Source organism: Magnolia sinica, chromosome 12 (genome assembly GCF_029962835.1).
Source record: "Magnolia sinica isolate HGM2019 chromosome 12, MsV1, whole genome shotgun sequence".
In the NCBI taxonomy this organism is placed as follows: Eukaryota; Viridiplantae; Streptophyta; class Magnoliopsida; order Magnoliales; family Magnoliaceae; genus Magnolia; species Magnolia sinica.
In genome coordinates this window covers 57,005,531-57,031,458 of record NC_080584.1, presented here as the reverse complement: position 1 = coordinate 57,031,458, position 25,928 = coordinate 57,005,531, and the positions used below count along the sequence as shown (strand labels likewise).

At 37.6% G+C, this 25,928-nt stretch overlaps 2 protein-coding genes and 1 long non-coding RNA gene across 3 annotated transcripts; all 3 read right to left on the bottom strand.

Annotated features, from left to right (window-relative positions):
- Window positions 1–4,018: 4,018 nt before the first annotated feature.
- On the bottom strand, window positions 4,019–9,169 carry LOC131221404 (uncharacterized). Its single transcript, XM_058216666.1, has 6 exons — window positions 9,042–9,169; window positions 8,414–8,518; window positions 6,749–6,809; window positions 5,069–5,139; window positions 4,295–4,369; window positions 4,019–4,206 (listed from the first exon to the last, which is right to left on the bottom strand). Exons 1-6 carry the CDS (start codon window positions 9,120–9,122, stop codon window positions 4,162–4,164), a joined length of 438 nt encoding a protein of 145 aa, XP_058072649.1. The 5' UTR covers window positions 9,123–9,169; the 3' UTR covers window positions 4,019–4,161.
- A 447-nt stretch (window positions 9,170–9,616) lies between these two features.
- LOC131221405 (uncharacterized) lies at window positions 9,617–10,862 on the bottom strand. Its single transcript, XR_009159245.1, has 3 exons — window positions 10,738–10,862; window positions 10,225–10,351; window positions 9,617–10,112 (listed from the first exon to the last, which is right to left on the bottom strand). It is a non-coding gene; the product is annotated as an uncharacterized LOC131221405 (long non-coding RNA).
- Window positions 10,863–17,951: 7,089 nt separating this feature from the next.
- On the bottom strand, window positions 17,952–21,729 carry LOC131221403 (alpha-terpineol synthase, chloroplastic). The gene is made up of 7 exons (XM_058216665.1): window positions 21,493–21,729; window positions 21,152–21,416; window positions 20,683–21,055; window positions 20,306–20,524; window positions 20,066–20,204; window positions 19,701–19,949; window positions 17,952–18,385 (listed from the first exon to the last, which is right to left on the bottom strand). The coding sequence occupies exons 1-7, from the start codon at window positions 21,712–21,714 to the stop codon at window positions 18,086–18,088; spliced, it is 1,767 nt and encodes a 588-aa protein (XP_058072648.1). The 5' UTR covers window positions 21,715–21,729; the 3' UTR covers window positions 17,952–18,085.
- Window positions 21,730–25,928: the final 4,199 nt, after the last annotated feature.

Sequence of the window (25,928 nt, the reverse complement as noted above, 5' to 3'; positions counted from 1 at the left end):
ATCCTGACCCGTATGTCCTTCCTTGAAGGAAAAGAGGCTGCAATATCCAAGTTGGTCCAAGGCTAAGAGTCAGATTGCTATCCTAAGGGCAAATCGGCTCTGATGCCCTTTCTTAGAGGACCCCGTATGGATTGGACAATTCTTGGGTAAACTAGGGAGCTTAACATCTTATTTGAATGTGGATTGGCTCGAGGGCTCTACCTGAAGGACCAGTGTTAGGGAAGGCACCATGCGGACTGGTGGTGCTCCGTATAACATAAAGTTGTGTGCATCAGAGAAGATGACATGGATGGAGTAAATAAATGATGTGGGGAAACCAATCAGCCGACTTTGAGTGCATTAATGACAGGGGTACTCAATATGTTGAGACCCGCTTGTAGTTGTGGTAGAGGATTCTAGAAAATATTGTTATTGTTGGCAGATACATAAAAAATTACAGTGCTAATTATTTTTTGGCTGATTAGATCTTAAATCGCGTATTCAAAGTGAAACATCTATCTGAAGTTCAAAGGAAACAAATTTGACAGAGGCCTGGGTCATAGCGATGATAAAAGTTATCATTGAATCAACACAATTTGCACTTCATTATAAGGTTGTGCTAGTAGTTTGAATTTCCTAGGCTCTTGAACCACACCGGCTTGTTGATTTTGATATCACAAATTCCACTTCCGTGGTTGTTGTTGTTGTTGTAATTATCCTTACTTTGGGGGGGGGGGGATGTGGTTTAAATTGCGTGCCTTGAATGATGATGACAATGTTGTTGGCTTCTATTAGATAGAGGTGCGGGAACATTCTCATTTCCATCTTCATAACTTGTAGGCCTTCACTTTCTGCTTTATTGGGTTGTCTGATGAGGTCATGGGGTGTCATGCTACGAAATTTGGATACAGGGTATGCACCCTCAGACCCAAGTAACAGAACATGACTTGTACACCATGTGTACTAAAACTAATTCATTCGTACTATTTTTCAGAGGCTTAGTTAAAATCTACACCAAGTTTCCGAACTCAAAACTTAAACAAAACATCTCTCTTTTAATTCAATCACATACACAGATATCCATTATCATGATTATTTATGGGCATTCAATCCACATATTGACAACATAAATAAAAGTTAATCACAATACCACAACCCACCCAGTTGGGGTTTTATTAAATCATTCATTAAAAGAGCTAACTAGTCATAACTTTCAGTTACTCAAAAATTATTCAAAGATATAATTAAAGAAATAATATGATTTCAACTAGATATATTAATAATTTAACATATTCAACTCGTCTTTATCACGATAGGCCATAACCCTTATAAATTGTCCACTGGTTCACCTTCCTGCATAGAAACTTGAGAAATGGTTTTATTGTCGACTAAATCTATACGATTTTGCCATCAGTAAAACGTTAGCTGGTCATGCCCAGTGAGGGAACTCATCATGGTTAATGTACATCATAATTAAAATATAATGCATGAATGACATGAGATACATTTATGCGTGCTCACTATCAAAAAAGGGCAACGCCTACGGATAAAAACCGTCAGCAATGACCTTCCCTGACAGCTTTTAGCCGTCGGACGGTCCGTTGGGATAGGGTGATCGGCGTTTGTCTTCGACAGCTAAAACCATCGGCATTTCCGACGGCTAAGGGCGATTTGTCATCGATTTTAAAAAATATAATAATGAAAATTAATTGCCTAAAGTGTAAACTCTGAATCACCTACAATTAAGTCTCGTAAACTTTACAGCCAGCAATTAAATAATGTTTTAGAAATTCCTAACTGAAATATAAATTGATCGATCAAAAAAGAAAAGCGAGGAGAAAATGAAGTTCGAGAGAACCCTCGTACAAAAAGAAAAATGCAATATTACCATTTATTGACCAATGATAGAATGATGTTTGTGTGACCAGCCCCAACATCTTTGTGGTAATCCACTTCCAAAACACAACCTGTGAATATAACAATATGGCATGGAAACTAATTAAGAAATTCTCTCAAAATAGGAAGCCCCCTAATAAAGAAACTCTACTAAAGTACAAAAATTCAAAGATGGAAACTTCTCCAAAATAAGCATTCGTATTTTCAGTGCTGCTATTCTTTATTGGATAAGACTGTCAAAGAAATGGGAACAAGTATCAACTCTATGACTAGAAATGGGAACATTCAATTGCTTGCTACATGGATGACTACTGACATAGATGGAATCATCACACCATTGTTCAGATTCCAACAACTGGTACAACCTGAACCCTAGAACCTAAACTGATCAAGCTATCTGATGACGTTTGATCCACTCTGTTTGGAATGCAAACAGTTATTGGATTCTTGGGTGCCAAACCAGTCTGAAGTCATAGTGGGATTACCACGTCATTACAGTGAAGGCCACTATATTGGAGAGCAACAAACTACATATTGTTTCCCTACATCTAGAGTATTCTCTAGGATCATATGTTGCCTCTTTAGTGCTTGTACATCTCATAGAGAATGTTTCCACAAGTTTACAGTTGAAAGCTGATTCTAAGACTTGAAAATGGAAGTTTTTCATAAACTAGGCAATATACAAAAACAACAAATGGTCTTGTATCAAGAACTTCACCAATCATTTTGCATTACATCAAGCTTGAAAGCACCAAGTAAGCTGAAGTATTTTGCATTATGAGTAGAAGTAACTTTCAACAAAACCATACCAACATTCTCTACTAATCAAGTGAACATTGAATGAATGCATTAACCAAGCCAGATATTGACGATTGAAAGTGGTTATACCACAAGCAAACAGGCTATTGGACAATGAAATGCAAACATATCATGAGTGGAGAATCTGTAGCAGTAACTCACAGTTTTAACTGTTTTCAAGTGGGGTTCGGCCCATTTCCGGGCTTGCATAGATTTTTCTGATGCCTGAAACAATTTCCCAATTTGAAAATGGTGGCTGGTGTAAAATCATATTCTTTGAAAGATCACATTCTTTGAAAATGTTGGTATGGTTTATTGGGTTGGAGAGGCCACACCGTCAAATCAATGGTTGATCTGATCAACCATACGTGCGGGTGTCTTTCCCCTGAATATTCTGAATGGACTGAATTTCAAGGAACGCAATCTTCATTGGGTGGCCCATCTTTTGACTTGTTTGGATATCCTACACATGGCAGAGCAGCAAACAACATCCTTAAACCTAGAGATGTATACATAGAAAAACATGAAAAGTGACAGCATTAGGATATAATTCATGTGACCACACAAGTAACTTAAGTTTGTCTGATTTCCCCACCAAAAATTTCCAAATGGAACAAATATACTCTGCAAAATCAATTTCAAGGCCAGGAAGTATCACAGATGCAATGCAGTATTTCTTCTATGGTAAATTCAGTTGGACAATTTCAGTGCTAGTATACACGTAAACTTTTTGCATACCTGACTCTCTAGCACTGGAAGTATGACTAAGAGGGGGACAACAGCTATGTCCTGCAAATACCAACCAGTGGGGATCCAAATAGTTATCGACTTGATATTTTTTGTTGTGCATTGTGCATGACTGCACTAATCCAAAATCAAAATTCCAAGGGTGGCAGTGGGCCGGGCTAGCAAGCCCAACCTGTCATAACTTCCTATAGCTTATATTCTTCTTGGAAATTTAAAAATTAAATTAATTGACTCGCTGAGTTCCAAGTTGGCTCAGCCTGGTTAACCAGTCCTATTTTCCAAGTTGCGATTTTTTCTTTTTTTCTTTTTTCTTTCTTTCTTTTTTTTTGTTATGGAACAGAAGCTAGGATTGTCCCCATTTCTTAAAAGCTAGAGACAATTCACACTGAGTACAATACTAGCCTTCCTCATGGTTTACCTGAAGTTATACTAATAGTTCATGTTGCAGAATTTAAAAAGATGATGATGATGCATACTCAAAGAACATGAAGGAGAGATGTATGGATATACCTGAGGCTTGATTTCTGCAATGAACTGACCACTCTTCACGACGACTGGTTCGTTTGCCAGCACACTCTCTAGATGGTTTAACATCTCCTTTGCCTAGGGGCAGATCTGAATCCCAGGTCTGCATCCCTATGGTGCCAAACCAATGCACTGTCTTTGGTTTCAATAGAAGAACCATGTGTAGCTTCAGTATAAAGTTTCATCACAGGTTCAGCAATCTGTATCCACCCAAATTCAGTACTCTGGCCGCAAATTTCCCATTCTTGATTTCTTGCCCACCTGAGAAAATTACAGAATTAGAAGAGTGATGACAACACTATCATTGTAAAAATTTACATGAAGTGAGTGACACGATAGGCAAATATACCTCATGAAGTAGCCATGTTCGGCTGCGATTCCAAGCTTCTCGCATGGAGAAAACCACTTGCCTAAGCTCTCCCTCCTTCCAAGAAAATGTTAAATTCGGTAGTAATATTAATCAACTAAAAGCAATATACCTCCATAGGCAAGTACGTTGGTCTGTTATCACTGCCAACTAAAACCATGTATTGATGTAGTCTTTATTCATGGAAGAACAAATGTAAATGCGGTAAACAATTCTATAAATTGCCTTGCCAAATTATCTGTCAGAGATGTTTATTCAATACATTTGCATTTGGACAAACAAGTAATCAATCAATCAAACTAGGAAACCTAAAATATTATAATTACACAACATTCCAATCCCAAGAATCAGATCACAATGCTTTCTTAGAGCTGTTGATCAAATACTTACAGACAACAAATCATGCTATTGTGGTATATCACCACATGTAAATTTACAGTGTTGAGATGAACAAGATGTCAGTGGGACCTGATCGATACCAAAATGAGTGCTCCTGTTGTTTCTATAAATTGCCTTGACAAATTATCTGTCACAGATGTTTATTCAATACATTTGCATTTGGACAAACAAGTGATCAATCAATCAAACTAGGAAACCTAAAATATTATAATTAAACAAAATTCCAATCCCAAGAGTCAGATCATAATGCCTTCTTAGGGCCATTGATCAAATACTTACAGACAACAAATCATGCTGTTGTGGTATATCACCACATGTAAATTTACAGTGTTGAGACGAACAAGATGTCGGTGGGACCTGATCAATACCAAAATGAGTGCTCCTGTTGTCTCCTTTTCCCGTAGTCCTCAGTGAGATAAATAACCATTCTGGTGTTTTGAAGGGAAAAAAAAAAAAATCATATCAAGAAAACAATGAGGGCCTGTTTGATTTTCTAATTACAGGGGTAATTCTAGGTAAATGGGTAATAATTATTTACCTCTGTGTTTCCGGTTGGATTTCCAAGGTGATTTCACCGCCACCTTTCATTTATAGCACTCCTCACGTCACCAGAGGAGAAAAAAGTTAAATTGTGGGGCCCACCTTGATGTTTGTGTATTATCCACACCGTCCATCCCTTTAGCCAACTCATTTTAGGGCATGAGCCAAAAAAAGAGGCAGATCCAAAGAACAAGTGGACCACACTACTGAAACAATGGGAATTGAACTCCTACCATTGAAAGCTTTTTGAAGACCCTGGAAGTTTTGGATCAAACTGATATTTTTGTTTCCACTTTATCCATGACTGTGTGACCTTATTAATGGGTTGGATGACAAATAAACATCACTGTGGGCCCTAGGGAGAAAACAACTTTCAACCATTGACGTTTTAATGATCCTTGTTTCCTAAGGTGTGGTTCACTTGAGCTTTTGATTTTCCTCATTTTTGGGCTCATGCCTTAAAATGTATTTTTTAAAAGGATGGATGGTGTGGATAACTCATATATATCATGGTGGGGCCCACATATTTAAATCAGTAATAAAAACGTTTGTATGGAAGATTTTCAAAACGTAATTCCTGGTGACTTTCAAACAGGTGAAGTAATAATCAGGTAATTCCGTGTATTTACCAGGGGAAATTAAAAATCAAACAGCCCCTGAGAGTGCACTGTCTGCAAATTCTCCTTGATGTAAGCTCCCACAAAAATCAGAACTGGTGGGGCAATCATCCATGATTCTTAAATGTTCATCAGAAATCATGTTAGCCAAAGTTTACCAATTGACAATCATAACAGTCTGCTCAATGACCTACAAATGGATGGTGGAGAAGAACACCACGACAGTCAGCATGGATCAAAAGGTCCACCAATTGGATGTGTAGGATTGTCCGATCCATGCGGATTTCTGGTGATGGTGCATCCACAGCTGTGCCCACAGGATGAATGATTTAGAATCATGGAAATCCTACCACAACTCCAATTTGAGTGCAGCACACCAGAGGACAAATGAAATTGATGCACAGTTTCTAATCGGCAAAAATGAGACATGCTAAGCAAGAAAAGCATACATTTCTGAACGCAAGGGCTGCTTGGATGAAGTATAGAATTCAATTGCAATGATCAGTCTAGTGGTAAGTGGAAATACCAAAATTACAATTTTGGTAGAATTTGTATTTGAGGATCTGGGCTCCAATTTTAAATCGCTTGTACTTTCTGGTTGGACTTGATGTAGTATCTGAAATTTGGGAGCTACTTCCTCATGGGAGAAAAAGATGAAAATTGACAGTAACATCAAATTGCTGGAAAGCAATTACAGCACTGGCATACACGATTAATCGCCGTATAATAATGAAGGCATCTTATACAAAAAATAGAATTTCAATGAAGGAATCCTTACTGAACCCATGTCCTTTTCTTTTTCTCCTTCAAAATCACAAATATTAAAATTATCCTGGGTCTTACTGAACTTTAATTTATTCACCAAAGAGAAGAGTTATACCAATTTCTGTGTGTTTTACTTGGGATGCTATTGATCGCTCTTGGATGCAGCTCCATAATTCCTACCAGAAGCATGAATTTGTTTAAGGAAAGCTGCAACATGGAATACTTCGTTGCTGATGGAACTTAAGAAGTCTCAATCTCTTTAGAGCACAGTTATTAGGAGGATATATTTTTGAGATGTAAGAAAGATCAGAAAGTTCAACCAATTTGAATAAAGATGTAACAATAAAGAAAGTTGCAGTTTCCAGAACTATGCCTTGACTTGATTGGAGTATCTTGTGACAGTAAGAAGCCATATCATTGAAGAGAAGTTTAAAAATAAAGCATACCTACAGTACCAACGGTGTCTACAGAACCAGATTCTAACACATGCTTCTTAACAGAGAATAGTAGCACACTTTCAAACCTGAGATTTGTGTGAGACATCTTAGCAGCTCGTAAAATCGCCTCAACCAAGAAGACGAATATATGTAAAAACCAGGGCAGCCCACACAATGAGTGAGCCACACATGTACATTGACTGGAGCATTGCAGGCTCTTTTCTACAGTACATTCTTTCACAATAACTCACACAACAACATGTTGAAGATCATCCAGTGCAAATTATAATATAGCAACTATAGTGATATCATAAAGCTCAAGCATCACAATTTCACAATAAATACAAAATATTCCCATGGGTGTAAGTTGGCATGTAGTGTGTGCATACATAAACACATTTATGGAAATACACATACAAATATTTCTGCCCATATATCTATAAGGGAAAGGATCAGGTACTAAACAGTCATATCTAAGTTAATCACCAACTCTCAGCACATGTGGACACTCATTAGAAGATTTGAGGCAGGCCCACAGCCCAAAGTATGGCCAGCATGTGCTGATTTTGAATTGTTTATTTATAAGTTTGTAACTATACTTCAGAAGAATATTTAAAGATCAGTGTGTAAGTATACATCAGAAAGATCAATGTAACAAAAGAACTTGGGCTTTGGATTTCAGGAACACATGACTTGGGTCTATATATATATATGTTTCTAGCAAGGTGGAATGTTTCAAAAACTGGTTTTCCAAAACTGCTGGTATCGATGGATGGTGGCTTTGGAAGGGCAAAAAAGGGTCATGGGCTAGAGTAGGTGGACTTGCTTCTTTACAGGAAGGGTGCGTTTCATTGTCCTTATTCTAATTAATTGGGGTTGGCTATATGAATTTGGCCCATCAATCCACTCCATCAAGGGCCATAACTTGGACCATTATTCGATTTGAGGGTGTGTTTGGTTGCACCAAATATCATGAAATTTCATGATTGATTGGTCTAGTTTAGTGCAGAATTTCAAGTGATTTCATTTAATTTGGTGCAACAAAACACACCCTAAAATTAATTGAAGCTCTTGGCATGTCAAACCCTGGTGAGTTTTATCTTGTCAAGCTGAGTCAATTCAGTTGAACTAACATAGGCTATGCTGAGTGGACTAATTCCTCTCAGCTTTCAAACAGAGGTTTGTATGGTTTAGAGTCTCACACAACTACATTGTAGAAGCTATCCTTTTGAAGAGTGTTGAAGAGGTCATCGGCTGCGACATCCGAATGGAGCACAGGCACATGTGTGAGATCTTTAACCATTCATCCTGTGAGATTTTTAACTAGGTGGTGGGCCACATACCATCTCTGCAAGCCCAGTCATGATAACTTCATTTGCGTCACAATTTCGTAGCTCATCAAACTGTGGTTGTACATCTGCAACAGCCTTTCCTGATGAGAGCACCACCTATCAAAACAAAATAACTTTCATTTTCAGAATACAAATGACACAGTATCTCCATTCTGCACAACTGACCTCAAACTATTCCAACTGAACTTGTGTGCACCATCAAAATGTTTTCATTCAGGCTAGCACTCCATATAGGTGGGGCCCACCTATCACTTATCCATACTATTCATCTGGTAAGCTATGCACAAAACTACCCCACCGGTCAATCACCAACCATCTAATAACTGCCTAGCAAATGAATAGTTAAGAAGAATATAGCCACTGCTCCATATGTGGACTGTTATTATGATGGCTGGGCCTGTCCCATGGAGTAGATTTTTAGTCCATTCCTCATCCATGGTTGGTTTCGCCACGTAAAAGATCTCAACTGCTGAAAGATGGGCCCCAAATCAACATAATGCTCTGATTCTTCATAAGCAAAAACAAGAAATTAAGTTGTTTAATTGAATTCCTTATCATTGTAAAGTTATATTTCTAATCTATAAGATAATTATTTATCTACCTAGGAAAGAGTAGATACAATTGCATCGCCGAAAGTAGTTTTCATTATATCGATCACCGAAGCACTGTTCAGTGTTCTCGGAATCGTCGGAATCCCCATAGAGTTGCATTCAATCTATGGTAGGAAAATTCAATTCAATAGAAAAGATTGTCCACTTCATGGTTTGAAGGCCTTGAGATGCCGTCTAATTGCCGAAATCCATCAACCCTTTTGGCAGTGAGAAGCCCAACTTTTGTGAGGTACTTGATTTGATCTGTTCCAGCCAAACCAGAAGTAAAAAGAAAATGCGAAGCTGCTAATGTTCCATGACCGCAAGGTTTGATCTGCGAATTCAAAGGATGCAAAATGATTTGAAAAACAATATATCAAATAGATGAGAGAAAATTCACAGCATTTAACTAACTAAAGGCAACATTGAGGTGCTTTATATTCCCTGCACAAAAGTGTAAAATAATATGTGATTCTGTGAACTTTTTGGCAAATGCCACTGTATGGAGACACAAAAATGAATTTTTGGGCCTGTATTGGGTCTGTAAGTCTTGTGATGAATGTATCAGGGAACACATCCATTCAGTGTGTAGCTCTTGAAATCACTGGTTTGAGTTCTTCCTGTATGTGTTGATATTTTCTGTTCTATTAACTGGAAATTTATTCTTAGGGATGGAGCTGTCATTTGATTGATGAGCAGTTTATCGCGATGAAGGAATTGGTAAGTTGATTAACTGAAATCAGGAAATGTAGTGGCAAGTAGAGAATTGATACTCTGTCAGTGTGACAGATGATTGAGGGAATCAAAATAAAAGCCAAAGCAGGTATTGATGAAGACCCAATATCAATCAAAACCCAGAAAAACATTAGACCCAAAATGCTCAATCAGAACAGGGCTCAAGGACTTGCCTTTTTTAATCAAATCAAGCGGCTAGGACTGTCCAATTGGGGTGATCTTTGGTCAAACGGTTGAAGGCTATTCCTGTTCAAGGCCGATTGCCACCAACATGCAGCAATATTCTTCCACACCATCCATTTGTGGGTCACTGCTCAAATAGTTGAGACGTTCTTGGTGAGCTCTATCTGCTGTAACCAGGAAATCTAAATAGCAGCAAGATCAATCATAGCCAAAAAAAAAAAAAAACAGTTACGAGATTCCAGGCCAAGAACCAATAGAAATGTTGCCCTAAAAAACACATGCGATTTTCCTTACCAACATCCATTCAGGGAACCTTGAGTTGGAGCTGAAATCCGGCGTTGCTGGGGCCAAGCCCGATCCTCTGATCTATGCTTTCATCAACCCGTGCATTCAAGCTGATCCACGCAGCATGAGGCTTATACTGACATGGAGAAATAGAATCATGTGGAGCAGTTCTCGTAAGCCTATAACACAAAGGTCAGCAGGTATCCTCTGATCTATGCTTTCATCAACCCAAACGTTTGTGTTCTTGAAACATCACAAGAAGAAAATAGAAAAAACAATGATAAATGGAAGGGATTCTACACCTTGATCCGTGGTAGACTAAGTGAAAGATACCTCGTTTCAACACTGAGGTCTTGGTATCGATTCCCTAGTGGGGGTGGCTAACAGTGAAGTGTGAACTGACAATGGGTGTACTAACAAGCTAACAAAAAAAAAAAAAAAAAGATGGAAGGATTCTGGAATAAAAACAGCAAGAAGAGGAACAATCAGCGAGGAAGATAAGGGATTTCGAGAGAAGCTCACATATTTGAGATGAATCTGCACGGAACGAGGAAATTCTTCAAGGATTCAGAGCTCTGGCGAGGAAGATTGCGCCCTTCGTAAGAGGGAAGAGCTCTGGCAAGGAAGATCGCCCCGTTCGAAAGAGGAACAGCCGTGCGTTCAGAAATCTCTCGTATAAAATAAGGTGATAATTTCAAATCCGATAATTATGCGTTTACGATCATTTATAACATACACCATATTACCTGCCGCATATGCAATGGACCATTTACTGTTACAATAGTTTTATGTAATAAAATATATACATATTACCCATCTACAATTAGACCCATTATTTGGTTGGTCTGGATAACCCTATACCATTACTAATATTTATATAAACGAGTCACTACATTTTTACAGAAAATGCAAAACTCACACACATTTTCAGTTTAAAAAAAAAGGTCCCTTAAGCATTGGATCTGGTAGGGCTCTATCGCCCCACCATTATGTTTTTATTTCGTGACACCGTTCATCCATTTCTAAACATTATTTTAAGAGTGATCCCAAAAAAATGAGCTTTAAATAAATCTCAAGTGAACCACACCACAGGCTTAAATTCGTGATTGGACGTCCACCGTTAAAAAACTCTCTATGAAGTATGGATTAATTAGCTTTTGCTATGGATTTTAGCCGCCAAAATCACCCCAAGTCCGTCGGTTTTGTCCTATTTTTTAGTAGGTGAATGCATCAAGTAGGTTAATCAGTCCACTTGATTGAGTTGGATCCCATCAACCCGCATCTCCCCTATAAAGGGTAGGCTTCCACCATTTTGGTAGGATTTCACGTAACGTGAGCATCCAAGGATGGTTTCCTAAGTCACCCGTACTGTAAGTACCTACAAATCATTCAAGGAGTACCTATAAGTATTCGGCGCAATTATGCAATGCAAGACATGGATGCAGGATGAAAATGATTGGTGCATGGTATTAATAGCTTGCATACACACACATACACACACACACATAACAACATATGACATTTCAATTCTTAACAAATTCAACAAACATTTAATACAAAATATCACAATCATCAAAACAATGGGATGCCTATTTTAATAACAATGGATAGGAAATATGTTAGTATCACTCACCTAATGGTTTGGCAAGGACGAATTGTTTTTTGAATAATGAAATAGGATAGTTTAGAATATTCTAAAATACAACATGTACATAGAATTATTATCCTAATCTATATAAATTCATATGATAGGGCCCACCTTTAATTGATTGAAGACATGACAAGGTCCACAATATTCTCAAATTTAGATCTCTTCATATCAAACCCTTGATACATGGTATGTAATCACAACCATTTCATGCGGCCCACTTGATTAATCAAAGTGGTCTCTACCATTTTCAATTACATTTTAAATAACCTAACAATTATATTTAATCATAGATCAAATGACTCAATTCATCAGAATCCTTAAATTCGGAGTATTAGTATGTTTTTATCCTTTGTCGGTCATATCGAGTCGAACCAACAAAGTGCATGCTCTATCAATTTGGCAAGGATCTCTATATCGATTTGGATCGATAATCTTACGTGTCAAACTGACAAACTCTAGAATTCTACTTCGTATTTTAAAGATGAATAAAAGTTTTAAAATTTTTCTTATTTAAGATCTAGAATATACTTTAAATATATTGGTTAGATCATAACCGATTAATGGCTTGTTAAGGAATGGTTTAAGTAGGGCCAAATAATCAATTTGATTTGAAACCTTAGTAGAGCACACGACATTTTTAATACTTATCTTTTTAACAAATACCATTTAATCAACACGATCCACATGATAGTCAGATTGAGGTAATATTTGTGGTTCCAACATAATTCAACCTTAATATTCAGATGGATGGTGTGGATCAAATCTAATACATCTGATCATCCACTGATCATATGGGACAGATCTAAGCTATCCATCGACGTTATAAAATTTCAGATTTATAATGCATCAATAGATCGCTTAGATCCAGACCATTTATATTTCCCAGATAAAAAATGATTCAAAGTATCATAAGTACAATCCTAATTTCTCATCCTTGTGGCCCATCAAACGGTCAGATTTGCCCATATTCTCTGGACAACAATTTATAACCGTTCTAGAATGAGCATACATAGTAGGGATCTAATCTAATATGTCCGATCACCATTTTAGATATAAGGCATAAATGGTTCTTATGGTTAAATCTGATAAAAATAACTCATCCACTGATAAGATCAATATGAAATTTAAGGCACTATTATCTTTTAGTGCTTAGAATCAATTGACCCGTTTAGGTTTATCTTAACATGGTCAGGTGTCATTTATTAAATTTATTCCTAAAATATTATTGACCATATCTGAAATCATAAAGCATCACTTTGTTAAAATTTTCTCTACACATCTATACAATGATCGTGTGGATGATCTATACCATCCATTGTATAGATCGGGAAGAAAACATAACAAAAAATTTAAAAGATCTAAGGGTTAGAACTTATCTGATCAAGCTCTCTTGGAGATCTCTCTGTTGTTTTTCTTCTGGAAGAAAAACAAAAGAGAGATGGTCAAACCTAAATTTGAAATTTTTATGCCATTAGATAAAAAATTTATCATTACTATTTCGACAAAAGTCAATCCCTCAACCTTTTTTTTTTGAATTAAGAGTATCTCTACCAACTTAATTATTGACTTATTTTTATTTTTCATTTCCAAATAAAATATTTAATTATTTATTTTAGTTTTTAGTGCATCAAAATTTATGGTTATTACACAGGGAGATCATCTCAGCCCTTAACTCTAACCTGTTCTCGGGCGCTAATAAGTTAGATAAAGTTGGCGTATGGGTATAAGATAAGGTACTCAGAGATACTTGAATGTGCCAAGTGAACGACCATTGAGATCTGCACCTTGTCATTAATTGGTGTTTTTATTTTGACGGCCATGGCACACCACCATCCAATATAGGCTAACAGAGATTCATCACTCTACTACTTTAGGGCAACTCTCTTTGGTGTTGCATTGAGATTTCATGTGAATTAGTCTGTAAAGGCTTGGAAAAGTTGTCTGTGAGTCTTTATATGGCATAGTGTAACGAGGTCTACCAATCTAATGCATCACCTCTGAGGGACATTTGAAATAAGGAGGATTCATTCCCTGCCACAACATAAAGCTCGCTATAGAATGTTTACACTTATATCTTGTTTGCATTTCTTTCTTTTACTTTACGTGCACTTTTTCCTTGCCTTATTTCCTTAAGTTTTTTGTTTACTTAGGGCATATAGGCTAATATAGTACTAGTCAATTACATAATTTATTGAAAGTCCCCATAATCCTCTTTAATAATGGTACAACCCACTAAAGTAGAGACCATATGTTGCACGGGCAAAAAATGGTGTCTAACCACTTTTTTTTTTTTTATTAAAAAAACAAAAAAAAAAAACCAAACCCCTTACCTAGCACATATCAACTTTGGAGTTACTTGAATCAAGAATTCTTAAGATTTTCACTCCTTAAGAGATTCTACAGACTCTACCTGACCATGAATTTTGAGTTCGTGTTGTCTTGTGGCAACTCTAAAATGATCAAACTATCCAAACGCACTACTTTGCAAACCTTAAGGAAGGTATTACACAACCCACAACCAAGGAAAGAAAAATGAATCAAACATATCCATTTCCCACCATCAAGAGCAGCATGCATCAAATTTTGAATCGAACGGGCCCGCAATGATGCGGCACAAGTGTTCATAGATCTAAAATTCAAGTTGGCCGTATGGTAGGAGACAATGGAGATTGAATGGCCACTGTTCAAACAATTGGAGCCCACTATGATGTTTTTATGAAATCTATGTTGTCTACCATCTTAGCCAAATAATTTTAGGGATGGGCCTAGCAATGAGGCAGATCAAACAATTAAGTGGGCCATACAGTAGGAAACACTAGGTATTGAATTCCACTATATATTGAAACAATTGTGCGGCCCACCATAATATCTTTAACAAATTGACCTGACCATCCATTTTTCTATCCCATATTAGGGTATGGACCCAAACAACCAGGCATATTCAAAAGTCAAATGGGCCACGAGATAAGAAATAGTAAAGATTAAATGGCTGCTGCTTGAACACTTGGGCCCACTACTATGTTTTAGAGAAATCCACTGTTTAGCATCTTAGCAAATGACAGGAAAAGCCCAAAAATCAGGCAGATAAAAAACTCAAGTACACCACACCACAAAAAATATCGGATATTAAAATGCCAACTACTGAAACATTCGTGGCAGTCATGGGCCCACAGAAGTTTTGGATCAGGGTTTTCAGTTCATCCAATTAGGAAGGACCTTATTTCGGCTTTGATGGCATATAACCCATGAAGGTTTTAATGGTAGGCATTTTTCCTAATTGTTTTCTTTGTACGGCAGACTTGACTTTTGGATATGCCTCATTTATCAGCCCACCCTCTAGTAAGAGCTGTGAACACAGATGGACCAGGTGAATTTATCAAAAACACCAACGTGGCACCAACATCACTAGTCGCATGTATATGGTTAGTGCAGTAAGGTTGTTTTGATCAATATGAAAATATGACCAAACAAAGTACAAGACTAAGGACGGTGGTTGCTTGGTTAATGGTTTTAAAGGTAGGCAGTTCCATGAAAAAATGGTTTAAAGGTAGCTCGTTTTCCATCAATAGACCAAAAGGTAGCCCCTAAATGAAAAAAAAAAAAAAAACACAAGTTTTTATGATAGATGTCACCCTTCAATGCCTCCAAAATTTCTATTTGGTGTGTCCCAATTGAGTTACTGATCATCAAGCTTATTTTTGGTATACGGTTCTACCATATGGAGGTGTTTCTAATGGACAGCTTAGATGGTACTCACAAATCATAGTGGGCGCCATGCAGCTACCACAAGTAATGAAATACGTTCATTCCCCATGCCAATTCATTTCTTCTCTCCACCGGAAATGCACGCTATGTAGAGCTGGACATCGGTCCGAGTCGGATCGGATTAGGTCCAACTCGACGCTACCCGAAATCCCAAAGGCTTGACCCAAACCCGATCTGATCCGTGCCCGGATCCGGGTCACATGATTCGGACAGATCCGATGCATGGTTTCCGTGACTCGAACAGTGTCTGACTCGGTTAGGAAAACCGAGTCGGATCGGGTTGGGTAGAATTCGGATATATAAATTTAATTAAATTGTTTCATGTGGTGTGGTCTACTTTAACCTTTAATATACCTACTTTTTGTAGTCAATGGCTAAAATAATATGTAACAATTGATGAACGGCTTAGATAAAACATATACATCAAGGTGGGCCCCACGTAGATATGAAAGAATTTTCAATCTACTGTATATAGCGTTTTTATTGAATCTTTGACGTGCAGTGTACGAAATCGAACTACTTGCCTTTCATGCAAGCAGAGCCTGTATGGGGTGATTTCTTAATCCACGTAAGCAAGGTCTGTATGTTTAATCATAGGGTATGTGTTATATCAAAACCGTTCATCCATTTTCCAAGCTCGTCTTAAGGCTTGAGACGAAAAATAAGATGGATCTAACTATCAAGTGGACCACACGAATGGTTTAATAGTGAAAATCATTCTCTGCTGCTATTTGTGGTGTGGGCCACATGATCTTTGGATATTATTTATTTTTTGAATAATACTCTATAATTATCTCTAAAAATATATGAACAGTGTAGATATGATAAATACATCACTGTGGGGCCCATATAACTTTGATCGCCTTTGAACCGTTCATACAACACGGAGCTCGAGTAGCGCTTGCAGCTCGAGGAGGCCAGACGTAGTACAACTTTACGTTGTACTAGAAATGGACTGGCTACTCCCCTTGCCACTGGACGTCGGTGCTCTGTGGGCCCCACCAAGATGTATGTGTTTCATCCATGCCCTCCATCTATTTTTATAGATCATTTTAAGCTATTAGAAAAAAAATGAGGTATTTTGAAATCTCAAGTGGACCACATTATAGAAAATAGTGTTGAATGAATTTTGACCATTAAAAACGTTATGTAGGCTATAAAAGTTTTCGATCAAGTTGTTATTTATTTTTTCCCTTCATCTTGATCTTTATGACCTAATCAACATATGTTTTATCCACACCGTCTATTCATTTTCAGGAAAGTTAGGGTAAAAAAAAATATATATATTTTATACTACCCGCCTGCCTATTGGTGCGGATCTGTTCGGTGCGGTTCGGGTCCCATCGGATCGGGTATCTGGGTCGAGTCGGTCCGGACAGAGGTCTATCCGGACCCAACCCGAAAGAAATCGGATCTGGAAATCACAACCTGATCTTGGCCGTCAGTTCTGTTCGGAATGGGTCGGATCGGGTCCGATCCGCCGGATTGGGTCACAAATGCACACCTCTAACGCTATGTGGCGGAGTGAAAATCCCGTGAATATATGGTGAGAAAATTTCTGGATGATATATCATGAGATTTTCAAAATCTCGGCAGATTTTTAAACATTGCGTTCTTAACCTGATGATATGGCGATATAATTAACTCAAAAATAAAAAATTGCAGAAAAATTAATAAAAATGTTATTTAAATTTTATTTAATAATTTTTATTAAATATTTTATTTTAAGCCAGAATTTACTGATAATATCCCAGGAAAACTCTCAAACTTTTAAATATCTCCCGGAATTGCTAAGAACGAGATTTGTGACTATCCTAAAAAGTAAGAAGATTGCTTAATGGGTGATCAAATGCCACAAACTGCTATTCTTTCCAATAAAGAGGGAGCTGCCAGAGCACTTTTGGTTATTATTTCATTTCACTTTTTAAACTTAAAATACTTTTGTGAGTAATGCAATGGCTATCTGTTGCCAGTGACTATCCTGTTCTCACCCTATGTTAGCATGGTGGTCATTGTGCCTTGCGTAGAATGTGGGCCTACCTTGATATATGTATTTTACTCACGACATGAGTCAGAAAGTGACATTTCCGTGTGTACATCCATTTTACCAACCCATTTTAGGGAGAAAAATAGTCAAAAATTAACCATTAATGGAAGATTGAAAAAATAAAAATAAAAAAATTCTCCTGTCACTGCCGGGTTTCATGAGTCAGAAAGTGACATTTCCGTGTGGAGAAAGAGATATGTATATAAAAGTAGAAACACTAGAGGTTGAAAAGCAGAATATAAAAATTTATTGGAATAAACTTCTATCAAGTCACTTTTACAATATGGTGCCTACCTAAGTTAAAGAAAATAACCTATAAACTTCACATAAGTTAAAAAGCTATTTATTGAATGGTATACAAATCCACCCATAATAACTAATCTCATGTAAGCATTAATTAAGAGTTATTAGCTCTCCATTATTTGAATAGGTTCCACCACAAGTGACAAGATACGATCCTTGCTCTCATTATCCGGAATACCAAACCCATCGCCGTATTGGTACACGCATTGGGCCATCCGTGCAAGATTTATAGCAGCATCTTTAAATGGCTGAGGCATCGGAGAAAGTGTGACATCTCTGTTCATCTTCTTCCATATGTCACTAATTCGAGCCCTCATTCGTTCCATTGCAACAACTTTTGAAGCACCATTTTCATGCATGTAACATTGTATAGATTTTGGCACATCTCCTCTCTCTAGCTCATCCTGTATCAAGAAAAATATACGTAGTAAGGACGTGAAAGGCTGAAGAGGACATGAGCATGTTCAAGTAGATGAATGTGTAGGAAAAAATATTCGTTTATCCGAGTCATTCATATGGTGGGCCAGGCGGCCGATGCAAGTAACCAGAAAAAGAATCTGCGATTGGATCATTGCAACAGTCATACCATGTCCTTATTGAAGTGCATGTTTCTTTGTTATTGACCATTTCCATCAGATGGCTACGACCATCTGATAGTTGAGACATTAAGCCATGAACTTTTCAATGGAGTGCTCCGGATGAAAAACTTAAAGTGTGCCAACAGGTGGGCCGCCCATCTACAACGCTCTGTCCAACAAACGGTGTTATTTCCTCCTATCAAACACTATATTACTGATGTAGAGCGGGTCATGGGCACTTTCATGTCCAAGATAGATTAGAGAAGGCATGATGATAAGCAGAAGTCATCAAGACCATTAAAACCTTAAAACAAGTAGATCTCGCAAATTGGAATGAATTACTCGATGTACCATATATGATTTTGGGGTAGGACGAGCTACTAGCTGGGTTGTCTATGCTGAATTTGCAAAATTCCATCATATTAACGGTAAAATTCCCTATTTATTTCCGCTTTTACTATTTTTAGTAAGTTTTAGTTTGATTATAATTCTTCATCCGTTGGGCTTTAGGAGTTGTGTCCAACATAAAAAGTATTTAGAAAAATTAGGAGAATAACATGGTTAAGCCATATAGGACACTTACTTTAAAAAGTAAATTTACTATTTATATTAAGTTACAAATTTTAGGGAGTTTTAGTTATGGTTTAATTCTTAAACTTCTTCCTAGTCTTGGTATCCCTATTTAAAGGGTTGTAGACTCGTTTATTTATTTATTTATTGTTAGCTGGTTTGTACACCCCACTGTTAGTTCACACTCACTGTTAGCCAACCCCAACTTGGGATCGATACCAAGACCTTAGTGTTGAAACGAGGCATCTTTCACTCAATCTACCACTTGAGCTATAGATTTAGGTGTGTAGACTCGTTTATTTAATCGATCAATTAAGTTACGAAATTTATTAGAATTTATTTTCACTTTCATGCTTTCTTTCCTCGTGGATTCGAGAAGTCTTGGTGAGGATTCCAGAGAAGCTCCGTGGATTCATAGTTATCCTTGAGGAAGACGGTGATCGACCTCATCACGTTAATCCATGCGTCAATTACCCAATCAAGAAGCATAACTCTAGCATAGTCAATGAATCATGGGGTAAATATATAGAACAAAAGTAAAGAAGTTCCAGAGAAAGTATAGCATCCATACCGTTGAAGTTGCCAAATCATCGGCAAGTCGAAGAATCATTGATGACCATTGCATGATATTTGCATAGCTCCCTACGCAGTCTAATGCCTCCTTGGTTATCATTTGATTCAAAGAGACGTAAGCATGAACTAGTATGACTGGGCCTGATATCGAAATCCATCCGTTGTTGAGATATTCATCAAACGTTGGTGTATATCCGCTATAGTACCATCTTGCTTCCACCAAGTATGCTTTACATAAATCGGCCCACTACATTAAACAAAAATTCTCTATATTATTAGAAAATTTATAGTCCCTAGCAGATATTAATGATTTATACAAAACCGTATAATAAATAAGAAAAAAAGCAAACCGAAAAGTCATACTGATTTTTGTAAGTATGGAATGACATCCAAGCCTTGTTCCTTTAGTGTGTCATAAGCAATTTCATTCACAGTGTTGTAGAGGGCTAAAAAGCAAATCTTCATGTATTCTGGTAGCCCTTCCATGGCATTAGTGTCCCACCTAAACAAAAACAAACATTCAAAGCCTGGTCAGATTTCACGTGCACATGTTTACGCAAAAACACTCACATAAATAGAGAAAGCTCCCTTAGTTTTACCTACCTATCAACGGCCTTTGTAAATAGTTCCAGTTCCTCCAGCGAACCATAGACATCATAAACATCATCAATAGTTGTTATCAATTGATTGATTTTTGTAAGAACGTCCCTGCATTGTTCAAACTGAGGTTCAAACTTCACTCCAATAGTCCATACGTAGCACTCCATTAGACGGTCTCTAGCAAAACCCAACTTCTGTCTCAGCCCTAGGTCCGTCCACCACCTAAATTTTAATAGAAGAAGAATGTAAGTCCATGATCCATCACATATTCATATATGTTCATACTTTTTGTATAATATATGCTCATAAATAAATGCTAGTTTGAGGAATGTTGGTCAAACTAGCATTTATTTATGAGAATTAATATTGCACGCCATTACCTAGACATTTTTCTGACTTGTCCCTGGTATACAGTTTGAACAATGTTGAAATCCAGCTTAGCCAGTTCAAGCAAAAGAGGATTCATATCCTCCATTCTCTCATATGTGTCAATGTACCACCTAGCCTCTAATCTTAGCATCCTCCAATGCAAGGGAAGTTCCAATGCATGCTCTACTAAGCTTTTAAGGTTTGAGTCTATATTCCCTTTGAGACCCTTGAGATGTCTATACGTGAAAGCCTGGGCCTCATCCAAGGCGGTTTCGCCTTCTAAAGCAAGGTACGAAGCTTCATACAAGCTCAACATGCCTTTCACATCATTGCAAAGGCTTGCCTTGAAACTACTTGAATCATCCATGAACCTATTAAAAACACCTGAAAATTAAAAAGAAATTATTATCATGAGAGATATGGATTTACTAAGATTCAAGAGTTTGGTTTCACAACTAAATCACATGAGACCACATATACCTTGTGGGACTTCATATTCATGTTGCCTAAGCAGCCTAAAGCATAAAGCTGTAGCATAGAGATCCCCTTCAATCAAACCCGCGTTGTTGGGCTCTATCGAAATCGTTTTTAGAATTTCCTTGATTTCCTTATCAAAATGATAACCCACTCCAAGACGTTGGATACAATCAACCAGCTCAAGCTGATCCAACAGCTCAGCCGCTTCTTGCAAAGTACGCCTCACGTCTTCCTTTAGCTTCTCTACTCGTTCCAAGCATGTATAGCCCTGCATATAATACACGTGAACTCTGTAAGATGCATGAAATCAAATGTTAATAAACATTCTAAAGTATCTTATTCACCTTATAATCACTAGTTAACGACTGCATGAAATCGTCATCCCAAATGCTTGGATGGTAATTAGCTGAGCGTCGGGCAGTCATCAGCTCTGTGACTTGAGTACTCGCACAACAACGTAGATTTCTCCTGGCTTTGGCACCACTTGGAGGTCTTAGTAGCACGAGATCGGGTTGCAACGGTGCTAGTGAAGAAGGTGAGAATTGGAAGAGGAGCATATGAGCCATCTTAGCTATGCTATGATTAATGAGTATTGTGTTGTACGTGTGACTAACCTCATTTCTCCTGGTTTATATAGATATTGCATACAATATAAAACACATGTTACATTTCTATACTTTCCAAGAACCAAACAAAAGATTCTGCCGACGCAAATTAGGTAAAAACAGAATGCAAATAAACGTGCACCATTATGTTTCCGCTGTAAAATTGCTAGGAAGGCCCTTTCTTTTTCACACATGCATGTGGCAGTGTAAAAAGTGCGAAAGATCTAATCTGCTTTCCACATTGGCCCAAAGGTGTAAGCGCAGGCAGGTCTGGTTCATATGGGCAAAGCCGTGTAAAATGATTTGAATGGTTAAAAAAAATCGTCAACGGTCAGAACTTAAGATGAATTTTAGGCCTACTAGATGGTCAGATCGGCATGGTATTTGTGACTATGGACCGATGTGATAAAGCCCAACGAATGAAGAGATTGGATCTGCACCACATGTGCCTGTTGCCTATATTTGAGAGGTGAGCCCCAGAACGGTGCACTCGCTCGACTGCACTAAGCATTTCTCCGGGTGGTAATGTGTATAATGGTACGGATGTGGTACTGTTTACAAAAAACATACGACAACGGCCAATCGAACGATTCGAACCTATCTGCAGTTATGCAGACAAGTGTTATCGGAAATGCTTAAAAATTGATAAATTGCTGTTCCATTTTCGGAAGCGGATTGGCTGGTGCACCACATACCGTCGACCTGGCTGACGTGGGTACCTGTCATGCGAAGATGAGCACCGAAGCTCCTGGAGGTCCAAGTTGTACGACGGGTTCAAAGGAGATCAAAGTTACATGGCCCAACAATGATATATTTATTATATCAGCACCTTTTATCCATTTGGTGATATTTTTTTAGAGCTTGAACTCAAAAATGAGTCATATCCAAAGCTCAAGTGGACCACCCCACATGCCAGTCATAACGTTTATTTTGCATCCAATCTCTTCGTAAGGTCACACGGACCAATGAAGAGTAAAAATAAATATCATATTGATCCAGAACTTTTGTGACTCCAATTTCAATGGTAGACATTCAATCCTCCGTCGCTTTTTGCAGTATGGTTCACTTAATCTTTGAATTGTCTTGTTTTTTGGTTCAAGCCTTAATGAGCTTGCCAAATGGACCGATGGTTTGGATATAACACATACCTCATGATGGGATCCACTGAACTTGGTGAAATCAACACACCATCCAAGTCAGTTGTGTGTGGTACACCAGCCAGTCCATATCCAGGAAGTGGATTGGGTGCCCGCAAAATCGAAGAAAATCAAAGAATATGGTGAGGAATCCAGATCCAATGGTTCTACACTGACAAAAGGAGATCTGAAAACAGTTTCGTATTATAACTCTTCAACATTTTTTGGTGAGATTAGTAAAATTGAAAAATGATTCTACACTCTAAACACCAAGGATCATAAACCAATAAGGAAAACCAATGAGGGTTTTCCACCTCCTGAACTATATAAAGAGTCCTTGATGAAGAGCCCGAGCCCCCATGTCAAAAGAATCTCTCTGCGCAGCAAAATACTGCTTATCTTACTTTCTAGGTCCTTCACTTCTTTCCATCCACATTGCAAAATGTCTGAAGTTTAGGTTTAACTTATATCATTGTTGTCCAATGCCATCATTGCAGTAAATATAGGAATGAATAAATATTCACGACCTAACATTATCGGATTCCCAATCAACCAAGTCCCTGGAAGGTTGCATCCAGCTGACCATCCACCTTGATTATATCTATACAGACAATCACATGTATTTATCACTTATTTATTTCTCTGCTTATTTTTTTATTTGCTGATTATACTAAACTTCGAATACAAATCAATAAAATCAGCATCATTAGATTTTTTTATTTTTTATTTTAGTTTGAATCTTTTCTATCTATCATTACTCTATTGGGAAATATGAGCCCTGCAATTACTATTGAAAGAGAAGTCCTTAACGCAACGTAAAAAGTTTCCATTAAAAAGGATAAACCCCACCCCTTTTAAATTGCCTAATCACCTATAGCAATAATGGATGATGAAGGCAGCCAATCCCACAGATTCGGTCTTAATCGGTCAATCTCAGTGCCTGGGATCACAACACGTTTAATCGCAATGAAGTTAAGTATGACTCTAGAATGCCCGCACTAATCCTAATTGTACATATTTTTCTTAATACATGCCTTCATGAACATGTGTGGTCTTATGTTGGATTGAATAATGAAACATATATTTTTTGGCATGCTTGGTGGGACACATGTTCTATCATCACTATTTTTCAATAAGGCAAGATACCTTCTTAAAAAAAAAAAAAAAGGTCTATCCTTGATGTTGTAGAAGAGTCACAAGACAAAGGACACCAGATCGAGCACGTTAACATGGATATAAGATCCTCTTCTTAGCCAGTCATAAAAAATGTCGCCATGTGCTTTCTTCATATGGAAATAGACATGGAAGATCATGGAGAGCAACAGGGTATAAGCAGAGAGATTTGAAGGGGCAGTCAAAAGTTTCCTCAAGAGGCTTTCAACAACCTTGAATATTCATCTATCACCCAGTTTTCCTATGGAACTGAAGTACAATAGTCGATCGAGCTCCCTACAAGGGCTAGTCGGACCGAACCCCAAAGTTGTCCTATACCACCACCACTAGTGCCAAGGAGGAACAACCGAAATGGCCGACCATACTGCCAACCAGAGTATGCTGACCCACAGAATGTTTATATACCTAGGAGCAACTGAAAAGGCCAAGCTATATGTCCTAGAGGGGGGGTGAATAGGACAATGCCAAATAAAAACTTATAACAGCGGAATAATAAAGAAAATGATAGCCAAATTAAATAACAATGCAGGAAAGTAAAACAACCTCAAAATTCAGATCTTGAGAGGTTGATACAAACGTTATTCTAAGGACAACCTTACACCAAAAACAGAGTTTATAGTAGGACAACCTTATTTCTAGAAAGGTCTTTGTATCAAGTCTCAAATCGAAGAGGAATACAGAATTAAATATAAACTGAAATGAAATAACTTGTAATTAAAGATGTATTGTTCTAGGGACAGCCATACACCATAAAAATGGCAGGGCAACCTTGCTGGAACAACTTTCAAAATGAAATTGAAAATCAAGCTTATAAAGGAATAGCAGAAAGTAAATTCTAAGCTATTACAACATTTTCACAAAGCTTGAAATAATTACAACATTCACCACCATACATACATCCCACAAAAAGAATAAAAATTAGAAGAGTAAAACAATTAACCACAACACAAGGGTTTATAGTGGTTCGCCTGTGTGTTCACCAACTGTTATCCAACAGCCACACAAAAAGCTACTCCACTCCTAATATCCTCACACAGGGGATATTAGCGTTCACTAAAGATAGGTTTTCCCAGGTTCATCCAAAACCCTTACAATTGTGTCTTTGTATGTGGGCTTACACAATTAAAAAAACCCCCACTTCTGAGTTTTCCTGGCTTTCCTCAGATAACCAAAATAACAAGATTTTTCTGGCAAATCTTGAAAGAAACCAAAATAATAGAAAGGAATTTACAATATGTAAAATACCTGAATATCTTCTTCGTTGTAGCAGCCCGGTAGAACCAAATCAATGAATGTCCAAGTTCAATGTCCAGTACTCGATTACAATGGTTCTAGATCTAATTGATTTTAAATTAAACCAAATAGGGCTTGCCTTAATTGATTTTGATTCCAAAGAAAGGGAATAACAATTCCTCTTTTCAAATCAGATTGGAATAGCAGAAACAAAATCAATTAAAATAAAGCTAAGGAAAGAAGATATTAAATAAGCACACTTAGCTTAGATGGAGCACAAAATTATCTCTCAGAAGTTCGACGAAGATTGGCTTGAATACTATAATTAAATCGATGATTTCTTCTGAGATTCGTGCTCTATTTATAGGTGAGAAGATCAGGTCTTCGATCAGAGTGCTCTTCGACTAGTCGAATATTTGAAAAATCCGACGGGATATACTTTGACCGTTCTACGATTGGTCGTAGCCCTCCTGCAAAGGTACTTCGAGTCGTAGATTCTACGATTGGTCGAAGATGATGGACTAGTCGAAGGCTAACAAATTTTATCCGGAATTTGTAACAAACTTACGATCGATCCAGGAAATGCTTAGATGGTCGAAGCAAGTCTAGGACTAGTCGAGAAACAGACATGTA

Coding starts and splice junctions, on each gene's coding strand:
- LOC131221404 (XM_058216666.1), bottom strand. CDS start 9,122: ATGGGGATTCCGACGATTCCGAGAACACTGAACAGTGCTTCGGTGATC. Junction 5,140..6,748: donor AGTAAAACACACAGAAATTG/GTATAACTCTTC, acceptor TCAAAACACCAG/AATGGTTATTTATCTCACTG. Junction 4,370..5,068: donor CTCATTTTGGTATTGATCAG/GTCCCACCGACA, acceptor TTTTCTTGGAAG/GAGGGAGAGCTTAGGCAAGT.
- LOC131221403 (XM_058216665.1), bottom strand. CDS start 21,714: ATGGCTCATATGCTCCTCTTCCAATTCTCACCTTCTTCACTAGCACCG. Junction 21,417..21,492: donor CGTTAACTAGTGATTATAAG/GTGAATAAGATA, acceptor TATTATATGCAG/GGCTATACATGCTTGGAACG. Junction 21,056..21,151: donor TGAATATGAAGTCCCACAAG/GTATATGTGGTC, acceptor TTTAATTTTCAG/GTGTTTTTAATAGGTTCATG.